This window comes from Mastomys coucha, unplaced genomic scaffold, assembly GCF_008632895.1.
Source record: "Mastomys coucha isolate ucsf_1 unplaced genomic scaffold, UCSF_Mcou_1 pScaffold1, whole genome shotgun sequence".
Taxonomy (NCBI): Eukaryota; Metazoa; Chordata; class Mammalia; order Rodentia; family Muridae; genus Mastomys; species Mastomys coucha.
The window spans coordinates 28674661-28699965 of NW_022196891.1; the positions used below are offsets into that span (position 1 = coordinate 28674661).

A 25305-nucleotide genomic window follows, 5' to 3' on the forward strand; every position below is an offset into this window, starting at 1 on the left:
AAGAAATGTAGGCTTTTTAAATTATTTTTATTTTTATTTCATTTCTCTTTGTTTTTCCTGGTGCCCTCACAGGTCAGAATTGAGCATTGGATCCCCTAGGACCTCAGTTACAGCCGATTGTGAGTCTCTGAGTTGGTGCTGGGAGGTAAAGGCGGTCCTCTGCAAGAGCAACAGATGTTATTAATCAGTGAGTCTTCTCTGTAGCCCCAGTAGTGGCTTTCAAGGATACTTGCTGTGGTGTTTAGACAGTGGCCACTGCACCGCTTTCTCATTGGTTTCACGCAACTGTTGGGACCTCGTCCCCCTGCTCCCCATGCCTGTTAATGGGAAGCCCCCTCCTGGCCATCACCATTGTGGTCAACCCTTTTTTATTCTGTTTCCTCAGTTCAGGTAGCTCCCTGGAAGAAGAAACTCCACCCACGTCCATCTCACCTTCAGCCATTTCGTGATTCCAGATGCTTCTTCTCCCTGGAGGCTGGAGTCTGTAACCACAGAGGCCCCTGCCAGCACACAGTCCCCAGCACTGACTGCTGTGTTGATCCAAGGTGAATGGCAGCCAGCATCGGCCCCTCCCCTTGACTTCCTCTGCTTCTAATCCCTGCCCAGTTGGCATGGGCTCCGAGACGACTAGTTAATTTTAATGTTAGCCGAAGAAAGATTAATTAGGGAGGGAAATTTGTCTAAAAGGTGTAATTAATTCCAGAGCCAAATAGAAGAGACCGTGGTTATCCGTGTCGGCGCTGCGGTCGCCTTCCAGGAGGGTCCAATCAAGGTTGAGTAGACTTATGTAGATGCTGAAGTGTAGGGCTGTGTAGACCACACTGGGGAGGCTCCATTCTGAGACAGGGGACAGCAACAGGTGGTGCCTACCTTAGAGAGCAGAAGAGACTTCCCTTTAGGTGTCCTGTCCAGGATCACCCTTTCCTAGGCTGCTGTGATAGCCCCTTGAGTAGCTTCTAGACACATTCGCCCTTCACTGTCAAACCCTGTTATATCTTAATGGTGACCGTTAGAGCCACATCCGGCTTTGAAACTTCTAAAATGTGCCTAAAGGTAAAGGGTCAAGCCCCTTCATGTCGCCCACAAGGTCCCCCACAGTTTGGCCCTCGGCAACCTGACTGCTTTTCCTTCTCATTCCCTGCCTCCTGGCTGTCACCCATGTCCCCTTGTTACAAAGCACACTGTTTCTGGAAGTCTCAACCTGAATGACACTTGGGCCATTCCTAGTGACACTTATCTTATTTTCTTTTAATGATCTGTATTTTTCTCCCCTCTTAATAGAAATGCTGAGGAGTTCAATGATACTCTTACTTTTTTTTTTTTTTAAAGCCTCCTTGCCCCGATTTAAGGCAAGCACCCTGCCATCATGCCAGCTCCACTGTAAGAGATGGTCGATTATTGTTGAGAGGAATTCTTCAGTCCTGGCTTTCAAAGCAAGAGGCTCTGCTCATTGAAACCCAAGCTCACCCTGCCTCCCTGGAAGAGGAATTCGGCTTGGAATACCTGAGGTGGCTGTCGGAACCCCCTTTGTCTTGCAGCTGAGGCTCTGAGGCCCGTGGCTTCGGGAACAGAGCAGAGATGGTGAACGGCTCAACCTGAGGCTGACAGCTGCTGGTCTTTGCTTTGGCTGATTCTCCTTTGCAAATGGTTATTGGCAACTGAAACTGCAAAATCTACTATCTGCTCCCCTATGTAAATTGCATTTACATTTAAATTGTATATTCTTCCGAAGGACGGGGTTAGTAAATAACTGGCAGATTAAGCTTGAGGAGAGGAAATTGTGCCCATATCAAATCTGAGACTGAAGTGACATCTGGCTTTTACTATTTCCATTATTTTGGTTTAATAACAGCGTGTGGCATTAAGGGAAGAGAAATTGGATCTACATTTTAATGAAAGGAGGAAACTCTCAGGGTTTAGATACCTTATCATATTGAATACCTAGTCGATTGGCAATTAAACCTGCCTCAAGAATGGGATGGAATGCCTTCTCCGCTCTATGGAGAGAATAGAAACAAAACCAAACCAAAGCCCAGAACCACACAGATAAGACTGGCAGAAAGGCTGTGCACACTGATGCCGAATATTCAGGATTTCACACAGGAATCCTCGCATGGAACAATGCTGACAATAGCTCTATGCATATGCATGAGGGGAGCTCAGAAAGGAGAGCTGCAGACTCCAAGCTCTGTCTGAAGGCTCAACCCACATATGCTGTGGAAGTCAGTCCGGGCAGGTTGATCTTTTTTAACCCCACTGGCTTCAAATCCCAGGGTTTTGATCAAGGAAAACAAACAAACAAACAAACACCATGCCTGTCTCATTTCAACAGCCTCCCTGTTTACAATAGAAGCAATTCCACCTGCTGGCTGATTTTTGTTGCAAGCGATTCTGGGCCATGTAAACAAAATGCTTATGCATCCTAATAAGGCAAGCCTATCATTTCTTTGCTTTGATTGAAACAAATGTGTCAATTTTCCAAGCCTTTGTCTGGCGAATCCAGTGTTTGGATGTTGATAAATGATCACATCATGTGTTTGGAAACTGCTGCTCTATTCAGAATTTCGGAGTCACAGTCTGGGAGTGCTCAGACAGCCTCCCTAGCCATCCACCAACAAGATGTTCCACACTTTCCCAGGGCCTGGAAAAGGCTGTCGCTACAGGGCTACGGAGGAAGTCTAAATGGGATGGAGCTTCTTAGGGGAGTGGATGTTGAAACTCTGATGCCGGGGTGCATAAATAATTAGAATAATGGAAATGTATAGAATTTACCAGGTGCCAAGGACTTCCTGTGTTTTAAGTCCATGCCTCTTAGTTCCTGCTGCCATTGCTACTGCAGATAAGGGGGGGGACTTGGCCACCTGCAGATGGTAAGGGATGGAGCTGAGCTTGGACTCCAGGCAGGCGGTTCCCCTGGTCCCTTTAAACCCTTTCAGGTGGCCCCCCTCCCCCTGCTGTTTAATGAACACACTGTGTTTCCTCACAGTTACATTTTGTCTTGCATAATTGTTTTGGGAATGACAGCAGTTTTTCTTGAAAGACTCCAGCTACTAGTATGAGAGACATTTCCTTAAAATAAAGCAACAATAAGATCTATGTTTTGCAATGTACTGCTATATGTCTCAGCTGTCTTGAGCATATCCAGAGAATGGAACTAGACGAGACCATGTTTTAAAGAGGACCAAACCATGAGACTTCTGTATGGTCAGGACATGCCCTTCATCCTGATTCTTTTCTTTCTTTCTTTCTTTCTTTCTTTCTTTCTTTCTTTCTTCCTTCCTTCCTTCCTTCCTTCCTTCCTTCCTTCCTTCCTTCCTTCCTTTTCTTTCTTTCTTTCTTTCTTTCTTTCTTTCTTTCTTTCTTTCTTTCTTTCATTTATTTACTTACTGTTTTTTTGAGACAAGGTTTCTCTGTAGACCAGGCTGGCCTTGAACTCAGAAATCCGCCTGCCTCTGCCTTCCAAGTGCTGGGATTAAAGGCATGCGCCACCACTGCCTGGTCTAAATCGCATTCTTCTTCTTTTTTTTGTACCTCAACTCTACCCAGAGATCCCCCCTTCAATAACTACAATATCTTTTTTTGTCATATTTTTTAAATTTATAAAATATTATAACAATAAAAATGAGTATTATAAAAGTTGTTTGATATAAAACAACAATCAATTTAACAGTCTTATGTAGATGCTTGTCTACGGCAATACTGAAAATACATATGTTTTTCTCAATGTAAATTTTAAATAACTCTAAACGTATTAACTGTATATCTCAAAATAATACATCACTACTAATATTTTCTTAAATAAACATAAATATATAGCGTTTTTGTTTGTTTGTTTTGTATTTAGTAGAGCTTAAAGTCTTGGCTCTTACTGTGGTAACTTGATACAAGTTACAAACGTCAAGCAAAGCATTCAGTCTCACTCTTTGTTGTTCTCTTACAATCCCCCTCCCAACTTAATTGTCTACATTTCTTTTGTGTATATAAATACCTTTAAAATATGTAAGCTGTTCTGAAAACCATAGTATGGTGTAAAAACATGAGATAAACAATACTACTAATAGAGAGGCTGAGATAGGAGAAGCAAGATCTCAAGATCACTATGTTGTACCCAGCAAGACACTGTCATGAACAAACAAGCTGAAAGTGTGTATGGATTGTATAATTTTAGACCTATTTCTCCAATTACCAAATTAGAAAGACCACTGGATGACAGTCAATAAATTTCTAATTCCTCATATTTTTGGATTTCAATCAATTAGGATATGTTGGTAATATTAATTTTCATATTAAGATATTAAGAAAAAGTAATTGTTACTTCCTGTTGTTTTTTTTGTAAGAGGTGGAATTAGATTTGTGTGGATTTGTTGAAAGATTACTTTCTTGCTTCTTCTAAGGTGTAGTTTTGCTCCTTATGTTGATGTTTTCCATCTATTATCCTTTGTAGAGCTGGATTTGTGGAAAGATATTGTGTAAATTTTGTTTTGTCATGGAATTCCATCACTGGTAATTGAGAGTTTTGCTAGGTATAGTAGCCTGGGCTGGCATTTGTGTTCTCTTAGGGTCTGTATGACATCTGCCCAGGATCTTCTAGCTTTCATAGTCTCTGGTGAGAAGTCTGGTGTAATTCTGATGGGCCTGCCTTTATATGTTACTTGACCTTTTTCTCTTACTGCTTTTAAAATTCTTTCTTTGTTTAGTGCATTTGGTGTTTTGATTATTATGTGACGGGAGGAATTTCTTTTCTGGTCCAGTCTATTTGGAGTTCTGTAGGCTTCTTGTATGTTCATGGGCATCTCTTTCTTTAGGTTAGGAAAGTTTTCTTCTATAATTTTGTTGAAGATATTTACTGGCCCATTACATTGGGAGTCTTCACTCTCTTCTATACCTGTTATCCTTAGGTTTGGTCTTCTCATTGTGTCCTGGATTTCCTGGATGTTCTGGGTTAGGAGCTTTTTGCTTTTTGTATTTTCTTTGACTGTTGTGTCAATGTTTTCTATGGTGTCTTCTGCCCCTGAGATTCTTTCCTCTATCTCTTGTATTCTGTTGGTGATGCTTGCATCTATGACTCCTGATTTCTTTCCTAGGTTTTCTATCTCCAGGGTTGTCTCTCTTTCTGATTTCTTTATTGTTTGTATTTCCATTTTTAGATTCTGGATGGTTTTGCTCATTTCCTTCACCTGTTTGATTGTGTTTTTCAGTAGTTCTTTAAGGGATTTTTGTGTTTCCTCTTGAAGGGATTCTAGCTGTTTACCTGTGTTCTCCTGTATTTCTTTGAGGGTGCTATTTATGTCTTTCTTAAAGTCCTTAAAATCATGAGAAGTGATTTTATATCTGAATCTTGCTTTTCCAGTGTGATAATGTGTCCAGGACTTGCTATGGTCGGAGTATTTGGGTTCTGATGATGCCAAGTAACCTTGGTTTGTGTTGCTTATGTTCTTATGCTTGCCTCAAATCATCTGGTTATCTCTAGTGCTACCTGCCCTTGCTAAATCTGACTGGAGCCTGTTCTTCCTGTGATCCTGGTTGTGTCAGAACTCCTCAGAGTCAAGCTGTCTCTGTGATCCTGTGACTCTGGGATCCTGTGACCCTGGACTTGTTAGAACACCTGGGAGTAGAGCTTCCTCTGAGTATTTTGGGACGGGCTACAGAGCTTGCACCCAAGGTCTGCTCAGGGAACCGGCTGGCCCAGACAGACCAGAAGCAATCGAGCCAATAGGCTGACAGAGTTCCTGTGTGCCTGGTCCTGATGGTCCCAGTTACTCCCGGTGTTGGGACAGATGTTATGTCTTCCTCACCTCTGATCCTAGGCGTGTTAGAGTGCCTGGGAGTGGAGCTTCCTCTGGGTGTTGTGGGACGGGAAGGAACCTGAGCCACTGGACTGGTGGAGTACCTATGTGTCTGGTCCCACTGGTCCCAGTTACTCCCGATGTTGGGACAGATGTTGTGTCCCTTTCTTTTAATTTTTAAAAAAACATTTATCTATTGTATATGTATGTGTGGTATGTGTGGACACACTTGTGTGCCACAGGATGGGTGTGGAGGTTGGAGGACCAACAACTTTCAAGTGTTGTCTCTTTCTACCATGTGAGCCCTAAGGAATGGAACCAAAGTCTTCTGGTTTAGTGGCAAATGTCTTTACCCACTGAATTACCTGCTGAGCCATGTTGTCAGCCCACCTCCCCCATTCTTTTCTTTCCGTTTTGTTTCATTGTATCTTTGTTTTTAAATCATTTATTTATTTTATGTATATGAATACATTGTAGCTGTTTTCAGACACACAGAAGAGGGCATCAGATCCCATTACAGATGGTTGTGAGTCACCTTGTGGTTGCTGGGAATTGAACTCAGGACCTTTGGAAGGACAGTCAATGCTCTTAACTGCTAAGCCATCTCTCCATCCCCTCATCTTTGTTTTTATTTTTATTTTTAAAATATTATCTATTTATTATGTATACAGCATTCTGTCTGCATGTACACCTGCAGGCTAGAAGTTGGCACCATATCCCATTACAGATGGTTGTACCCTGTGGTTCCTGGGAATTGAACTCAGGTCCTCTGGAAAAGCAACCAGTGCTCTTAACCTCTGAGCCTGTTTTTATTTTTCATTTATTTGTTTCGAGACAGGGTTTCTCTGTATAGCTTTGGATGTCCTGGAACTCACTCTGTAGACCAGGCTGGCCTCGAACTCAGAAATCCACCTGACTCTGCTTCCCAGTGCTGGGATTAAAGGGATGCGCCACCACTGCTCGGCGATTTTTATTTTCTTAATGGAAAAAATTTTCATATGGCTCCAACTCTCTTCTGCTTTCCTGTTTCTCCATAGGTCTTGGTTGGTGGCTTGGATGCAGGCATTTGGTTGCTGTCTCTTTTCTCCTCTCCATTTCTTGGCACTGCATAGTCTTGTGCAGCTCCTTGCTCCCTGTGCTCCATGGTACCTTGTAGCCTCTTCATGGGTTTCTCCTTGGCACTCCACCTCCAAAGCTGGCCAGCGTCTCCTTCTGTTTGAGCTTAGCTTAAATCCATCATCAGTGTTGCTGGGGTGAAGGTATGGTGCTGATGTCACACTGTCAGTATTATGATTGCCACAATATCTAACAGGTGGAGAAGGGCAGTTGTCCATGGTAACCCTTGGGTGAGAGACTCGCCTAGTTAAAGTAACCAGACTGATTGCATAGACTTCAGACAACCATGTGAAAGGGTGAGTGGGTTCATCATCCAGTTGGATTCCATTTGAATATTTGTCTTCCATATGTATGTTCCCTCTAGGCAATTGTCTAATGTCACTTGAAATTGATGAGAGCTCTTTGGAAGGTTATTTTTGGGAAGCAAGAGAAACAACAGACAGCTGTTCTCTGGAACAAATGTCGGCCAGATTTGCCTAAGTGTGCCTCAGTACAAAAAAAAAAAAAAAAAAAAAAAAAAAAAAAAAAAATTCTGAGCTGCTGAGCCCTTTACCTTTTCAGGGTTAGACTTCTGTTTTCTGCAAAGGTTCATCCATCTTCCCAAGCATCCGGAGGAGGAGCAGCAGGAGGAGGCTATTGTTAACCAAGACTATGTTTTCGAAAAGAAACATAGTTTGAAGCACAAAATTGCCCAGGCGAGTGTGTTCCTGAGCGCTTTGTCCTAGGTCATAATTCCTGGGTTGTTTTTTTTTTCCCCCAGCTTGTTTATGACATGCTTCCTAATAGGACATTGATTGAGCACCAATAAAGAAGTCATTCGAATGGGACCCGATCTTCTCGTGCTGGGCACTTGGCTTGTTTTCACTGCAATTTTAAAATTCCTTGAAACCTGTTAGAAATGGGGTGCAATAGCCAGGCAGTGGTGGCGCACGCCTTTAATCCCAGCACTTGGGAGGCAGAGGCAGGTGGATTTCTGATTTCAAGGCCAGCCTGATCTACAGAGTGAGTTCCAGGACAGCCAAAGCTACACAGAGAAACCCTGTCTCAAAAAAAAAAAAAAAAAAAAAAAAGAAAGTTCTGTTTGGCAAAGCCTTCAGAAAGGCTCTGTGAATGAGTGATCCTACCTCTCTCCCAACTTTATTGAATGGGCAATGGGGTCAGTTCTGGGCAGGAATCAAGAGATGAAGGGGATAAAACTAATTGAGTTGGAGGCTGTACAGATTTAGATAGAGCAAGACTTCACAAACCTATGCGACTCAATCTGTGTGAAGAATCAAGTGTTGGCTTTTCCACTTTACTGACCACACTGTTTTCTAGTGGCTGATTGAAAGCCACCATGACAACATAGCTCAGTCAGCAAATGCCCTTGCCTGTCCATCCGTACAGAGAAAGAAGAAGACTCATTCCACAAGCTGTCTGCTGACCTCCACGTGTGCACTGTGGTACCCACCCATCTACACGTGTGCATATGTACACATACACAAAATACTCCTAATTGGAAAATTTTAAATCCTTTAAAAAAAACAAACAAACAAACAAAAAACCCTGCATCTCATTGTGCTCAGTGTGTTTCAGCCTGTAATCCTCAACTGCTGTAAGCCCCAGGTGGCCTCAGGAAACAAATTTCTCTCACCTCGTTCATATTTAATTAATGACTTCTCTTTGGGGTGCTTGAGTCCTGAGCAGAGTTCCTAAGCAGTCATGGAAATACTTTGCTCATTTTATCCAGGTAAGTTTTCTTACCTTGCCTAACTGAGCAGAAAAGTTTGAAATCGTTGATCCTCAAGAACCTGGGATAATCCCAGCAAGTGGGAGGCAGAGGCAGGGAGATTTCCTGAGTTCGAGGCCAGCCTGGTCTACAGAGTGAGTTCCAGGACAGCCAGGGCTACACAGAGAAACCATGTCACGAAAAACAAAAAAGCAAAACAAAACAACAAAACAAAACAAAAAAAGAACCTGGGATAGAGTGGAAGCCTGCCAAGTTGTTCAACAAGGCCACCAGTCCTAGCAGGAGACTCTGGCAGACTGAAGGGGTCAATGAGTGCCTTAACCCTGTGGGTCCAACAGGGGGATACAGTTGGGAGTCTAGCTGTAGTATTTATTTGTGAAATGACCTTAATGGATTTAATATTTTCCTGCTTCAAGGAATCCACCGTCAGAGAAGAGGCCACGTTTTGATCACCATGGTGGATGTGAAGTGTCTGAGTAACTATCAATTGTACAAGCAACTTATGATGCTTGGGTTCACACCTGGCCCAATAATACGTATGTCTACAGTTAATATTGGGAGGGGGTTGCTGCTTACGAACTACTTCCGAAATTTAAAGCAGAAAAGTAGAAGGAACATAGGCAGTAAAAGCCACTGAAAATAGAGAGGAAGACAGTTATACGGAGGGAAGAGGTAAGGGACAGTCTAGGTCCTTATAGACAGGAGTACAAGGCCAGGGAGGGAGAGGGGTTGTTTTTATTTTTACTTTTTAATCTATTTATTTTTATATTATTTTTATGTGGTTGAGGACTGTAGCTTGTACAGATGGCTGTGAGCTCCGGCCCTGCTCGCCCCAACGTAATTCACTGTCACTGTCTTCAGACAGCTACCAGAAGAGGGTGTCAGATCTCATTACAGATGGTTGCGAGCCACCATGTGGTTGCTGGGATCCAAACTCAGGACCTTTGGAAGAGCAGTTAGTGCTCTTACTCGTTGAGCCATCTCACCAGCCCCCTTTATTTATTTATTTTTTTAAGGTTTATTTATTTATTATATGTAAGTACACTGCTGCTGTTTTAAGACACACCAGAAGAGGGCGTCCAATCTCATTATGGGTGGTTGTGAGCCAGCATGTGGTTGCTGGGATTTGAACTCAGGACCTCCAGAAGAGTGGTCAGTGCTCTTAACTGATGAGCCAACTTTCCAGCTCTTGTTTTTTTATTTCTTAATGCTAAAAGTCCAATTCTTTTTTTTTTAAGATTTATTTATTAATTTATTTTATGTGTATAAGTACACTGTAGCTGTACAGATGGCCGTGAGCCATCATGTGGCTGCTGGGAATTGAACTTAGGACGGCCCTGCTCACTCCTGCCCAATACACTGTAGCTGTTTTCAGATGCACCAGAAGAGGGCGTCAGATCGCATTATGGGTGGTTGTGAGCCACCATGTGGTTGCTGGGATTTGAACTCAGGACCTTCGGAAGAGCAGTCAGTGCTCTTACCCGCTGAGCCATCTCACCAGCCCATAAAAGTCCAATTCTTTATCATGTTAGCCTTCTTGTTTTTTTTTTTTAATATTTATTTATTTATTATATGTAAGTATACTGTAGCTGTCTTCAGACACTTTTTCTTCTTGCTCCAGCCTTGCTTGCTTGCTGCAGCTGTCTTCAGACACCCCAGAAGAGGGCATCGGATCTCATTACAGGTGGTTGTGAGCCATCATGTGGTTGCTGGGATTTGAACTCACAACCATAGGAAGAGCAGTTGGCACTCTTAACCACTGAGCCATCTTTTCAGCCTCTGCCCCCTTGGGTTTTTATATGTGCCCTCCATTTTCATTATCTCTATCCCTCATTGACAACTCTATCCCAGTTGCTCTCAGAGGGACTCAGTATTTGGTTGTTGATAATCTGCAGATATTACCTGTTTGTATAATGGTAAGAATGAGTTGAGTGGCTGTGGGGTCCATGTTGTTGTTAAGAGCCATACTTAGCCAATAATGTAAGGTCCTTGAAGAGAGGGCTGGGTTATAAAATAGCTCGAACCTTGTATATACAACACAGAATGGTTTAATTCTCTGTGTTTCTCAGCTTCCACCAGAAAGATGTATGAAAAGAAGCTAGTGCAGCTGTTGGCCTCGCCTCCCTGTAAACCACCTGTCACGAAGAGACCCACAAGACTGCACAGCTCTCAGGACAGCGATGACAGTGAAGGTACCGTTGTCCGAGGCGCTGCCAGATGGCAGCTTCATGTTTATTAATACTCTGTCCAGCATGACTTACACACTGTAAATGATGTGCATGCTGACCTGTGAAACAGTCACATGGCCTTCTGCGCACGGAGCCTACCAAATAAGCCCCTAGGCTGCAAAGTCATCTGTATCGCGAAGTCCGAATGCATGCCGAAGACACGGCTAGATGGGATACTCAAGGAAGGACCGGCCAGCATGCATATCCTTTACCTAGACCAGAGTCAGATTATGTATGCGGAGTCCTTTAAATTAGCTCCTAGAGTTGTGGTTCTGGCCTTCCGTGAGGTCCTGAGCTCTGCTTCTCCTCAAACAGATACATTTCACTGTGATTTTCTCTGGATTAGGTGATTTCATGCCCAGAAAGAAGGATGAAAAAGCTTGTACTTCTCTTAACTTCTCACACACAAACTGCTGATAGCAACTTTGGAAACCAATGGGTGGGTGGGAAACTGTGGCCCCCGGGATTCTTTGACTTTGCTTACAGTGGTCTTGGCCCCACCACCCCCGCAAGCATACTGCATAAAACAGCATAAATCGTACACCTGCAGTTGTCTCTGTCCCCAGAGGTCTTTGAGGATGGCCTTGGAGAGCCTCATAGTATATCCCACAAGCATTTCCTGGGAGTCCTCTGGGAGCCCAGGGAAACAGCTCCCGACGTGGGCCACTCAAATCTTCTTGACAGGATATGAATCAAGCCCTTTCACCCCCACAACACTTAGCAAGGGTGACTAGCCCCAAATCACACCACTGGGGCATGGCTCCAGAAGAAGAGCATATATTGGACTGTGCCACGATGAGCTGAACACCCATCTTCAACATCGCTCTCTGTCCAGCATCACAGGGCAGGAATTCAGTGTATGTGTGAGGCTAAAGAGCAGAACAGGCAGGGCTGAAGGGTATGTAGTTCAATGTAGGGCACTTGACTAGTGTGCACCAGGTCCCGAGGACCACCTGGGCACACAGGCACATGCACACACACACGTGTACATGCACTCATGGACACACACACACACACACACACACACACACACAAATAGTGACAAAACTAAGACCTAAACTCAGGACTGACTGCCTCTTAAACTTGTGCTTCCTAACTCATAGTCTGTACTTGGTGAACATTGTATTTTGGACCATGTGGGATCTATACAGTTTCCCATACTTATTAACAGTTCAATTAAACAGTCCCAATGGTCTGGGAAAAAAATCTTGATATTGAATGGACACAGAGATTTCTCCAATTGGCACAGTGAGCATATTTGGAAGGGACAGCAGTATCTAGGGACAGATCCCACTGGCCTGTAGGTAGGCCAGTATACAGGTAACCTTGGGGTAGCCAGTATATACAAATGATCTTGGGACAAGTGGCTGTCTCAGACTTCTCCATTTCCTTCCTGGGGAAGAGGCTTAGGGACTGGTCCATACATAGAGACTTTTTAGGGCTGTCAATGAAGCCAGAGCTACAGAAGCTAAGCTGTAGTCAGTTCAAGTTGGTTCTGGCTAAAGGTCCCCTCCTCACTTCCCGTGCGGTTCCTAGGACACAACCTCCACAAAGGTGTGTTTCTGCTGAGGCTGGAGAAGATGATTTTCCATTGGTGAGCTCAACAGTTTCCACTGGGTCTCCCAGATGCTGACTTCTGGGCCTGTGTGGAGCTCTGCTTCACCGCACACTTGGGTGACGTCCTGGATTATCAACCACCAGTGCTTGCTCCAGTCACAAAACTGTCCTCCCGAGGAGGCCTGAATTGTGTACTTTAGGTCAAGTTTGTCACCTGAAGCCTTCTAGCACATTGGAATGGAGGGTTGAGTCATTCCACTCCATTCCAGTGGTGGAATGGAGGCCTCACCTGGGACCATCCTATGAAGAGTCAGCCTGGATCCAACAGGTTACAAAAATACCTGCTGGGGTGAGTGGTAGGACCAGAGGAGAGCAAGGACAGAAAGCTCCTCAGGTCTCACAAACAACCAGGGATTCAATTGCCTCACTTTCAGTCACTGTTCTGGGCAGTGGAAGCTTCGGTTTAACTGTTAGACCCCTTTTGTTTTATTGAGGGGGGGAGCGTGGGAGATAGGTTTTTATACTGTGTAGCCCTAACAGGTCTGCAACATAGTGATACACAGTGATACATAGTAATACATAGTGATACATAGTGATACATAGAACAGGGCCATCTTGGACTTGCACTGATCCTCCTGCCTCAGCCTCACTAGTGATGAAAATATGGGTGTGGGCCACCACACTGGGTCAGCAACCTCTTCTCAAACTTCTCAGATGGCAGATAGCCTGCTGTGGTGGAGTGTATCTACAATCTCATCCCTGGGGAGGCTGAGACAGGAGGGCTTCAGCTGGGGGTTGAACCTGAACACGTAGTGAAACTTTGCTTCAAAACATCAAAAGCAAAATAAAAGTGCCTCCGTGAGCATCTAGCCTGAATGCACACCAGCACAGAGTCCTCCCCACATGCCAGCACTGAGTCCTTCCTACATCCCAGCATTGAGTCCTCCCACATCCCAGCACAGAGTTCTCCCCATATGCCAGCACTGAGTCCTTCCTACATCCCAGCACAGGGTCCTCCCCACATGCCAGCACTGAGTCCTCCCCACATGCCAGCACTGAGTCCTCCCCACATCCCAGTGGCACTATGGGCTGCTTTCTGCTGCTGGCTGTCCTGCCATTCAGAAAGCCACTGGCTTCCCCATCTTCGGGGTGCTGTTCTAGATGGGAGGCAGAAAGTCCTTCCTGTCTGGCATTTGGGGACACACAGAGCTCATCACAGCTGGCTTTCAGGGACAATGCTAAACTGAGAACCACAGCTCTCAGAGAGCCTGCTAGCTTCTGTCTCTCTGAGGCGTGCAAACACGCCAGCCAGCCATGTCCCCACAGGAGGCCAGAGCTTGTCTCTCCAAGGCTCCCGCAGCTCCAGAGGAAGGCGCTTCTCTCTATAAAGGCCACTGTGAATTTTCTTCCCCTAGTGAAAGCACCCCGTGGCTGAGAGAAAACATTTGGTATTTCTTTCTTCTGCTGCCTCATCTGTTCTTGTAGCCCGTTTTTCCTTTTGTTTCCCCAGATCCAGCCGTAAATATCGTTTTGAAAGGAAATATCAAATTCTCAAAAAACAAAGGCAAGGAAGGCAAGAAGGTATGAACAATTCTAATGCATCAATACTTCTACACGTATGTTAAAAATAAAAATTAGCACTCTCAGACATATAAAGAAAAACTCACTACATTCTGTTAGAGTCATAAAGTCCTAGTTTAGACCTGATCTTTTAACGAAAACAAAAAATCTGCCTTTTGAAATGGTTTTTGTGTTCTAGCTAGGACCCAGAGTACCGTTGTCCCTTTTGCCTCACAGTGAAAGCATTACCATGAGTCCACCAGCTTCACCCCATCCTCTACCATCTCCTCAGCCTTCACATATCAAACTTGGTTCTAGGCCCACTAGAAACACAGGATAAATGTGTGCATCTCTAATTTCGTCCCTTTGCCAGCCAGGCATTGAGACATGGCTTCCACTCCGACTGACCACAGTGGGCCTGGAGGCCAGGCATGTGAGGGGGCTCCCTCGGGAGAGAACTGGCAGGATTAGGGTCCCTGACCACTGCTTGTTTGTGGCATGCTTTCTGGGAAACCAGTTAGCTTGTGTAGTGGCATCCGGCAGGCTCTGCCTGTTGTCAAGCGAAGACAGGCCTGTGCTCTCTGGCACTGAGCACAGCGAGGAATTGGTACTGAGGAATCCTCACACTGGACTCTCCTGGCTGCTTTTTCTGACCTCTGTCCCTTACTATTTTGCGGCATCTCCTTGGTGCCTCTGCTCTTTTGCTTCTCAGCTTCCCCACTCCAAGCGGTTGCGTCTTGACTGCTGTCTCGCTCTCTAAATAAATGTCCTCATGCTTGAGACCTCTAGTTTTAGCCATCTCTTCTTCATTTTTTTGTTTGGCTTCCCCTTGTTACCTCCTCCTGTGGTAACTCCTCCGAGACCCTCCTCAGGCATAGGCCTGTGTCAAGCTCTTTTAGTCCTTCACAGGCTCCAACCTTCCCTCCCTGCTGCACCCACTCAACAAACGGCCCCTCACAGGCATGAGTACTTTGTAGATTGGAGGGTTGCATTCACACCTTGCTTCATGGCTGTCCCCTGCTACCATGTACAGGATAGACATCAGGAGTAAACACCTCCCCGAGCCCAGCCAGCTGCACAGGTGGCCATCGCTGTCCAGGCTCAAAGCCCCAGATCTCTTGTGGAATACCCACTTCTCACTGCTCTGTATACTTAGAGATTTCTACATTCTTAAGATCAGAATCCTCTTCTTAAACTTATTCCAAGCAGGGGTAGGTGGTTTGTACCTTTAATCTCAGTACTCAGGAGGCTGAAGCAGGAGAAGTGGTGAGTTCCATATTAGCCTGGGCTGCACTGCAAGACCCTGTCTTACAAAACCAGCCAACCAACCAAACCCCAGCGGCTGAGGATCTAACTCACAGCCAACACTTGACTAGCATATGCAAGCCTGGGCCCCATCCCCAGCCTCTGCCCAGCAGAAACCTCTCTTCTGCTCTCACCAGTAATCCACTCGGACCTGTACTGTTCCTGGTTTGCTTCTGTTTGTTTATTTGTTTTTTTAACCACGGCAAAATCTTCCAAATTGGTTTTTACCCCTGACTTTTCCCAGTCCTAGTGTAGATCTATTACCAGAGGCTGAGCCATTTTCCACCACTCATTTGCTCCCCCCTCCGGAGACACTCCGTCCTTCCATCCTTCCGGTGGCTTTCCACCATCCTCGTCCAGTGGATGTACCTGGCATTTCCTACAGTGTCTCCCCAGCCTCCATGTCAGCTGCTTCTTGTGCCTGGAGCTCTCTTCGTTCTCATTCCAGGATCTTTTTTCCTCCCACTGTTAAAAATCCTATGACTTTTTTTTTTTTAATAAGAAATGCTTCAAAGGCCACTCATATGAATCCCTTTGAAATGATAGTTTACCTCATTCATTAGCTGAACCATCACAGGGTTCTGCGCCTGAGCCTAAAGCGTATCCCACTAAGCCTATCATACACAGTTTTACCAACAAATAGGTTAGTTGCAATTCTAGCATTTAAACTATGCGAAGAACTTAAATCACTGAAAAGGAACCCCAGGTAAACATGGTGATAACAGCCTCCCGTTCAAAGACAGCTTGCATTTGATGAAGTGATTCTGAGCAAGCAAGCACAGCATTTTCTAAAAGGATTAAAAAAAAAAAAAGTCTACTAAATGGCCTCCCTAAAGGAATCCTTTCTATTCTCCAAACCCCAGTTCCTCAGAAAACCCTTTTGTCTAGATCTCACAAAAATGGCTGCAGTAGAAAAAGCAACCTGCCTATTTAAAACACCTAAGCTTGGAAGCAGTGGCCTGCCGTCTTTGCTTTACATAAACCCGAGACAAAGCTGCATTGATATTTTCAACTGGCGATAGAATTAAATAGGAAGTGGATGATGGCACAGAATCTTTTAATGCGAAGAGTTTATATAAGCCATTTGGATTCTTCAAAGGGCCCCACGACATCTGCTCCACTTTAAATCTGGAAGTGAACGTAAATAAGCATTGAGGTTGCCATGTGAAGATGGTAGAAAGTGTGTGTTTATTTAGACACTTGTGTTTGGACCGCTATTTGGAGCAGTGGTCTGGACCAAAGAACCTTGTCGATGTCTAGGAACGGAGAGTTTGCTCTTGTTCAAAACACCCTTTCCTTTTAGAGGGGTCCGTAGTGAGGTACAGCCATCCTGAGACTCGAACTGTGACAGTTTGCCCACCTTCTTAAGACAATGGATGTGTATTTTTGTCAAGCCACTTACATAGCCTGCTGATTTAGCCATTGAGACCACTCAAGAAAGCCGGGTCAGGGCTGGGGTGCAGCTCAGTAGCAAGCGCATGCCTAGTGAAGAGCACAGGCTAGCCTGGTCCCCGTGTAGAAGTCAGTGCTGTTCCTCCTTCGTGTTGGAGTGAGAGTTTGCAGTTATAACTCAGGCTCGCTGTCTTCTGCTTCAAAGGGATTTACAGTCGACGGAGAGCTAACAGCCTCCACTGGCAGCTCCTAGAAAGTGGGATTTGAGTACGGGACCTTGTGATTTATCACCCAAACAGGGATGAGGAATAAAAGGGGTTACTAGTCGGGGAGACTGTGGAACAACAAGAATAAGGCAGGACTGTCTAGGCGAGAAGACGACACATGGTCATCAGGGTTTAAGGCCAGTTCCAAGGACTGAAGTATTTGTATGTGCACACCTCACTTTGAGAGTGAGGCTGTAGGCAGAAGCCAGAGGGCAACTGGCAAGCTCCTGGGTGTGGGTGTGAATGTGTGTGAGAGAGAGAGACAGGGAGAGAGAGAGAGAGAGAGACAGGGAGAGAGAGAGAGAGAGAGAGAGAGAGAGAGAGAGAGAGAGAGAGAGAGAGAGAGAGAGAGAGAGAGAGAGAGAGAGAGAGAAAGAGAGAGAGAGAGAAAGAGAGAGAGAGAGACGGAGCTCTGCTGACCCCTCTGAGGTTTCCTTGTTTCCTCCCAGAGATAACCTGCCATTTGTGACCAGAGCCTCAATACCCCTGGTCCCCAGCCTGGGGGAAGGGGGTCCTCTCATTTGTTACCTTTCCTAAGCATTTTACCCCCTCCCAACTTCTCACATGCACCCCCAGCCTAGGGATCTGCTTTTCCAGTCATCCTTCCCCAACCCTTTGCCCACGAGCTTTGTCTCTAGGTTGTGAAGTGTCGAACGTACAAAGCCTCATCTTTGCTTGGAGTTCAGTTCATCTCTAGGTATAGGCAGAGGGACTTCCTGGTCCCTATTGGCCTCTTCGGAAGAAGCCTTGGTCCTACACTGAGGAAGATGGTCTCTTTTTCCGATTTCCTATTTCTCACTGGATGCTTTGCCTCTTAGACATTACAACTTGGAGAGACAGTGCTTAGGTCACAGTGGGTGGACAGCAATTTAGAACATGATCAGACAAACCTTCCGGCCAGGCTCAGCCTATCAGCTAAGTGTCACTTCTGAGGACCTGGGCATTGTCTTAAACCTGTTTAAGGGTACCGAGAGAGGCATAGTTTCTACCCTGAAGAAACTCTCTTGTAACCCTGGATGATCTGGAATTAGCTATGTGGATTAGGTTGGCCTTGAACTCACAGAGTTCCACTTGCCTCTGCCTCCTGAGTGCTGGGATTACAAGATGTATACCACCATGCTCAGCTATGAAAAAAACTTTAAAATGTGCTCTAAACACAAAAAGGCATTTCAAAAATATGGGCTTGGAACAGAGTAGTTATGCCATCTAATAAAAGATACTTAGCTACAAGTAAGAGCTATTGTTTTTGTTAGCAGGACTATTCTATAAGAAAGCACACTATTTAATTATCTGCAATACATGATAACATAGTTAATGAAAAAAAAATAAGGAAATGGTAATAAGATCTTTAGTACTGAGCTCCAAATGATGCAGAATATGGCTTACCAGAGTGCCCAGAGGTATATTTATAAAGTAAATATTCAAACATAATTAAAGACTGCTTTCTGCATGTGACTGAAGCAGGCTGAATTTTTAAAAGCCCCATGTGTGTATAATAAGCGAGGCATGGTGGCACACCCCTGTAAACCTAGCGCCTACGACATTGTGGCAGAAGCACTCCTAGTTCCAGGCTAGCCTGAGCTACATAATGAGAACTCTTGCTCCAAAAATAAAACAAAGACCAGAGCAGAAAAGCTTATGTGCCCCCTGGTGTTAAGGACGCCTCCTCTGAAACCTTATATTTACACCCTTTTCCATTTCCTTGAACATTTTAAAAATTAAATTACTTTGCACTAATTTCACGGGTACATAGTGGCAAGAGCAGCATAGAGAATTCTGCACTCTTTTGCTAGATGCAGTTGTTACCATGTATCCCTTTCGCTATTCCCTGGGTTGTGTCTCTGTGACCTCTTGAGAGCAAACTGCACAAGAAGCCCCCAGCCTCAGACAGGAGCTCTGTTGTCCTGCTCCAGAGATCTGCCTAGAGCCAATTTCACTTCCAAAGCACAGACCCCACCAGGCTTCAATCACTGTCTCAACAGAGTCCTTTTGCTTCCTGGTCTACCACCAATCCAGAAACACCTGTCACATCTAGATCTCTGCTCTCTTCAGTGTCCTTCATCCTGGCACAGCAATGCCTCCGTCTCTTCCTATACCTTGTGCCCTGGTCAGTTTTAGAGATCAGTGCTTCCATTCTGTTGGGTTAGTATGCTCTACGCCAATTACAAACTATTCTTGATACCAAATGTGTGTGTGTGTGTGTGTGTGTGCGTGTGTGTATTGTGAGAGAGACCTATATTCCAATTTTTTTCAGAAGGAAATGGACAATTCAATTCACTTTTGATTGCTGCTTGCGGTTAGCATCAGATCCCACAGGTTGAGAGCTCAGTCTCCCAAACCGCTTTCATTGTAGATGCCAATCCCAATCCTTGGCTCTACTGTGCTTCCGATGGACCAGCTATCTCAGTTTCTATGACCCCTTTCTTAAACCTGATAATTTGTGCGAATGACGCGCAGATCTCAGGAACAGTGTGCTGGATAGTTTTGTGTCAACCTGACACAAGCTAAAGTCATCCCAGAAGAGGGAACCTCAGTTGGGAACTGGCATCCATAAGATGCTGTAAGGCAAGCCTGTGGGGCATTTTCTTAATTAGCGATTGACTTTACTATCATTTCCTTCCCGAGAACACACATCTATCTTCATTTTATCGGAAGGAATTTCCTGCTGTCCTTTCCATAGGGCATGCACGGGACAGCTTCATGGGCAGTAGACACCATTCATCATAACTCATGAGCCTAGGCATGATTTATTGGAGGTAATTATTGATCGTGGGATTTCTTCCCTGTAGAAGCTTCCTGGCTCTCCTTGTAGATGAGGAGATGTGCAGGAAGGAGTTGATGTGCCCAAGAATACATAGGAAGCCGGAAGAAAAACTAGAATAGAATTTCTATTTCCAATCTTCATCCAGTTCTATTAAATGACCAAAGGGGAGGAAAGGTGGCCTTAGTGATGAAATTGCTCCCCCTGCTGTCTGTTTTTAGGCACTGCAGGAGGGTTTGTGCCAGGTGTTTACCAGGGCAGCAAGGGCCTCTTTTGGATTATTGATTCCTTTGATTGGTGGACTGTTCCAGTTACACACTAAGGCTATGGAACACAGGTCAATACATCTAAATATGCAAATGAATGGATGGAATTTGCCTAAGTGGAGAGTAAAAAAGTTGAGTTCCACTAAGCTGGGTGTGGTGGCATATGCCTTCGATCCAGCTCTTGGGAGGCAGAGATGGCCTGGTCCTTGGAGCTTGTTTGAAGTCAGCCAGGACTACATCGTGAGACCTGGTCTTAAAACAAGCCAGCAACAAAATTTAGCATTGCTAGATTTAATTTAATTTAACTTTTCATTTTTCGAGACAGGCTTTCTCTGTGTAGCTCTGGCTGTCCTGGAACTGGCTCTGTAGACCAGGCTGGCCTTGAATCAGAGTTTTTGGTCTCAAGAGTTCTGGGATTAAAGATGTGCACGCACACATAAAACTACACACACACAGAGCTAGATGTAGTTTTTATCAATGTGGTGGGATGTGTTATTCTTGTGTTATTGTAAATGGAATTTCTCATTAATTTCTGATAAGATTGAGCATCTTTTCTCATACTAATTTTTCATTTGTACTTTCACATTTATGAAGTGCCTGTCCCTTTTTAGTAGATTGTCTACCTTGCTGGTTTATAGGTGTGACTTAGATGTTGTGGATATCATTTGTTTCTTGGCGATGGATGGAGCGGTACCCTTTATTTCTTTGTTTTGTCTTTTCACTCTTTTCTTGCCTTTTAAAAATGTTTCTGTTTTTAAATTACTTTCAAAGTTTATAGACAGCTTTCAAAAAGAATGCCTATATGGTTCTCATCTAGACTTACCCATAGTTTTTGTTTATTTGTGATGTGTGTGTGTGAGAGAGAGAGAAAGAGGGAGAGAGGGAGAGAGAGAGAGAAAGAGAGAGAGAGAGAGAGAGAGAGAGAGAGAGAGAGAGAGAGAGAGAGAGAGAGAGAGAGAGAGAGAAGCAGAAGCAGACCAGCCACCAGGTGATGTTGGGTGATGTTGGGTGTATTTCTCAGTTGCTCTGGGCCATCATTTTTTGAGGCAGTGTCTCTTTGAACCTGGAGCTCACCATTTGACTATAGTAGCTGCCCAGGAGTCCCATGGGTCTGCTTCTCTCTGCCTCCTCTGTGCTAAAGTTACAAATGGCTATTGCACCTGGCTTTTTCATGGGCGCTAGGGCTCTGAATGTGGCCCTCATGTTTGCATGGCTGGCACTTGGCTGAGTGTTGTGGTTTGAATGAGGGTCCCCATAGGTTCCTATGTTTGAATACATGGTCCCCAGTTGGTGAAACTGTTTGGAAAGCCCCCAGAATGTGGCCTTGTTGGGGATAATGTACCACTGGAGACAGGCTTTGAGGTTTCAAAAGCCCATGCCATTTCCAGTCTTTCTCTGCCTTATCCTTGTGAATGAGATGCAGATCTCAGCTCACTGCTCCAGCAACTTGCCTGCTTGCCTGCCTGCCTGCCTGCTTGCCTGCCTGCCTGCCTGCTTGCCTGCCTGCCTGCCTGCCTGCTTGCCTGCCTGCCTGCCTGCCTGCTTGCCTGCCTGCCTGCCTGCCTGCCTGCCTGCCTGTCTGCCTGCCATGCTTCCTACCATGATGGTCATGAATTCTAACCTTTTAAACTGTAAGACCCAAATAAATGCTTCTATAAGCTGCCTTGTTCATGACATCTTATCACAGCAATAGAAAAGTAACCAAGACACTCACGGAGCACCTCCTCAACCCCCCAAACAGGAATGTCTTATTGTAATGAAACTCAAACACACAAAACCAGAGGCTTTATAGCCCACAGTTCATAGGTGGTTAATGCTTTCAGAATGTGGAGCCAATGCTTTGATCTGAACCCCTCCCCACCCCATGCAGCACTGTGGTTACAGAAGAAAAAGTAACCTTCATATTTAGAACACCCAAGGCTGGTGTGCAGGGCGGCCTGAATTCCCCAGTCTCCTCCCTGCCTGGGCAGCAGCTACACACCTGCCGTTTGTTTCTGGGGCATTCGCTCTTCTGGATATTTCAAATAAATGGAACACTTCTGTGTGTGATGCTTTTTAACCTGATACAGGGTTTCCGAGATTGCATACATTTCCGTCAGCACCTCCTTGCTTGTAACATTGTTACACTTAGAAGCCACACTTTACTATTCGACACCCCTTCAGGCACACTTAGGTGTCTTGATGTTTGGGGCATTGCAAATTGTGCTGCTGTGAATGTTCTTGTTCAAGCATTTTGAGTGCCTGACTGCAGTGCATTGGGACCTGGCAGAGGACTCGCTAGGCCACATGGTTGCTGTGTGCTTAACTCTCAGGGGAGTCACCAAGCTGTTTTTTTTTTTTTTTTTTGTTTTTTCAAGACAGGATTTCTCTGTATAGCCCTGGCTGTCCTGGAACTCACTCGGTAGACCAGGCTGGCCTCGAACTCAGAAATCCACCTGCCTCTGCCTCGGCCTCCCAAGTGCTGGGATTAAAGGTGTGCACCACCACACCCAGTCCAAGCTCCTTTCTTGAGCTGCTGCTGTAGGTCACATTCCAACCAGTAACATGTAAGCTACCGACGACCCCACTTCTTTGCCAGCACCAGTTGTAGTTTTTCTCTCTATTGTTCATATTATAATTATCTTATAATTGCCAATGTATATTAATTGTCCGATTCCCTGGAGTTTATTGTGGTATTTCCGTACGCGTGCACAGTGCATGTTGATAATGTCTATCTCCTTTCTTTATGTCTTCTCTCCTCTTCTCCTTTCAATGTCCTTGTGGTTTTTGGTTCGGCTGTTTTGTTTTTAGAGACAGGGTCTCATACTGTAGGTCAGGCTGGCCTCGAACTCATGAAAGCTTCCTGCCTTAGCCTCTCAAGTGCTGGTATTACAGGTATGTGCTACCACACCTAATCCATCTTCATTTCTTGTCTTATCTGTGTGTTTGTTTGTTTGCTTGCTTTTTAAAGGTTTTAGGTGTTTGCTTGTTTTTAATGGTCTCAAGTAGCTAAGACTGGCTTGTTACTTGCTGTGTAGGCGAGGATGACCATCTCCATCCCTGAGTGCTGGGCTTACAGATATGTGCCACCATACCTAGTTTTGAATTGAGCCCAACTTTGTGCGTGCTAGGTAAGTACTCCTAATGATGAGGTCATTTGATTTGTATTTTCCTTACGGTTAGTGGTATTGAATGTATCTTCATGGGCTCGTCTGTTTCAGTATCTCCCAATACTGAATATCTTCTATCTTGCAAAGGAAGTAGTCTTCCCAAACCCTTCGTTTTAAGATGGGATTTTACTCTTATGTTCTTGGGGTGTCAAAGTTCTTTACATATTGTGTGTCTTTGTCAGAATGACTTGAGTATTCTTTTTTTTTTTTGGCTTTTTGGCTTTTTGGCTTTTTGAGACAAGGTTTCTCTGTGTAGCCCTGGCTGTCCTGGAACTCACTCTGTAGACCAGACTGGCCTCAAACTCAGAAATCCGCCTGCCTCTGCCTCCCAAGTGCTGTGATTAAAGGCGTGTGCCACCACTGCCCAATGGACTTGAGTGTTCTTTCTCACTCTGAAACCTGTCACTTCACCTTCTCCATGATGTCCTTTGGTGCAGAAATCACGTGATGAATCATGCCTGGATTTCTCCAGGCATCTCTTTCTCTGTGACTCCCTCAGCCTCTTAAATCAAGATGTCTTTTATCAAGTTTGGGTGATTTTCAGCCATCAGTTCTTCAAACACTCCTTTCGGGCTCACTCTACTCTCTTTCAGGGATTCTGATGGGACGGGTGTGAGATGTTTGCTTAAGGCTCCCTGTGACTCTGAGACGCAGCTAAGGTTTCTTGGTTAGTTCTCTCTGTTGCCGGGCGATTTCTTTTTCTCTGTCTTAGAATTCATTGATTCATCGAGTGAGGCTTTTTTCTTTTTCTTTTAATTAATTTCTAGAATCCACACCTGGCTGCTTCCCATAGATGTGTTCCTCTGTGGAGAGCCTTTCTGTTTGGCTCAGACAAATTCAGTGAAGCATGTTACGATGGCTGCTTCAAACTCCTCGTGAGATAATTATAGTGTCTATACTATCCTGTTGCTGATGGCTATTTTAGTCACTGTTTACGGGGTCCTGTAGCCCACGCCAGAGGTGCTCAGTTCTCCTGCGGAGCTCCTAGCTGGTTGACTCTCAGTCTCATACAAACCTTCTGTCTTGGCAGACCTCTCTGATTCCTTGAGGTAGCTGATCTGCCAGGTATGGGTAAAAGTCCAGATTCAACCCTGGGGAAAGCCATTGTGTGTGCTTGTGTATGGTGTATGCATGTGTTTGTGCATGTGGGTGTGTGTAGAAGGTCCCACACACAGACATGACGTTCCAGGCTCTGTTCCCTGTGACTGATGGTTTCTTTGCTTGGGATAGGGCAATTGCTATCAGAAAGTTTTCTATCTTACTATATGTAAGTACACAGTAGCTGTCTTCAGACGCACCAGAAGAGGGCATCAGATCTCATTTCGGATGGCTGTGAGCCACCATGTGGTTGCTGGGATTTGAACTCAGGACCTTCTGAAGATCAGTCAGTGCTCTTAACTGCTGAGCCATCTCTCCAGCCCCATAGGCTGTCCCTTTCTTCATGGCTTTTCTGAGGGCAAATTTGGAAGAACTGCATCAGTTGCCGTCTCTATGGTAACAATTTTCCCATCATACTCTCCTGGATATCCGAGATAAAGAAGTCCACAGATCACTAGTGCTCTGCTCCTGCAGTCTACCTTCCAAAACCTTGTTCTCCGCAGGAACTTTTGTATGCCTACTTCATGCATAGTATCCGGAGATGAGGCCTGTCCCTGCCCAAGACACCATCCTCTCTACCATGGAACATTCCATCCTTTTCTGTCTTCAGTATTTTGCCTGACACATGTCAGTTTTTCATAGATACTCTTTTTTTTTTTTTTTTTTAAAGTGAGACTCTACCTGATATGACTAATGTCTTTTTTTAAAAAAAGATTTATTTATTTATTATATCTAAGTACACTGTAGCTGTCTTCAGATACTTTTTCTTCTCATTCCGGCCTCACTCACTCACTGTAGCTGACTTCAGACACCCCAGAAGAGGGCATCAGATCTCATTGCGGATGGTTGTGAGCCACCATGAGGTTGCTGGGATTTGAACTCACGACCTTCGGAAGAGCAGCCGGCGCTCTTAACCGCTGAGCCATCTCTCCAGCCCTCATAGATACTCTTGATAGTTTGACTGCCTTGATGGATTTGTAACGTTGATACTCAGTGTTAATTCCCAACCACACTGACTACAGATGTTTGACCATGATAGCAGGTCACCAGGGTGTAGAGCTTGTTTGGTGAACCCTCATCCTCATGATTTTT

At 44.9% G+C, this 25305-nt stretch overlaps 1 protein-coding gene and 2 long non-coding RNA genes across 6 annotated transcripts in view; 2 read left to right on the forward strand and 1 right to left on the reverse strand.

Annotated features, from left to right (window-relative positions):
• The window catches only part of LOC116099065, a 33528-nt gene extending 30426 nt beyond the window's left edge, over positions 1-3102 (forward strand). The window contains exons 2-3 of the long non-coding RNA XR_004122057.1: positions 386-545; positions 1330-3102. This is a non-coding gene — a long non-coding RNA (uncharacterized LOC116099065). The remainder of the gene's footprint in view (positions 1-385; positions 546-1329) is intronic.
• LOC116099066 lies at positions 44-7555 on the reverse strand. The gene is made up of 3 exons (XR_004122058.1): positions 7456-7555; positions 433-870; positions 44-159 (listed from the first exon to the last, which is right to left on the reverse strand). It is a non-coding gene; the product is annotated as an uncharacterized LOC116099066 (long non-coding RNA).
• The window catches only part of Lemd1 (LEM domain containing 1), a 32567-nt gene continuing 14359 nt past the window's right edge, over positions 7098-25305 (forward strand). The window contains exons 1-4 of one of the 4 annotated variants that reach the window (XM_031382113.1): positions 7098-7198; positions 9048-9167; positions 10701-10823; positions 13927-13997. In XM_031382113.1, the coding sequence (XP_031237973.1) occupies positions 9086-9167; positions 10701-10823; positions 13927-13997 (276 nt within the window). In that variant the 5' untranslated portion in view covers positions 7098-7198; positions 9048-9085. The other 3 variants (XM_031382120.1, XM_031382126.1, XM_031382135.1) reach the window with 3 other exon arrangements.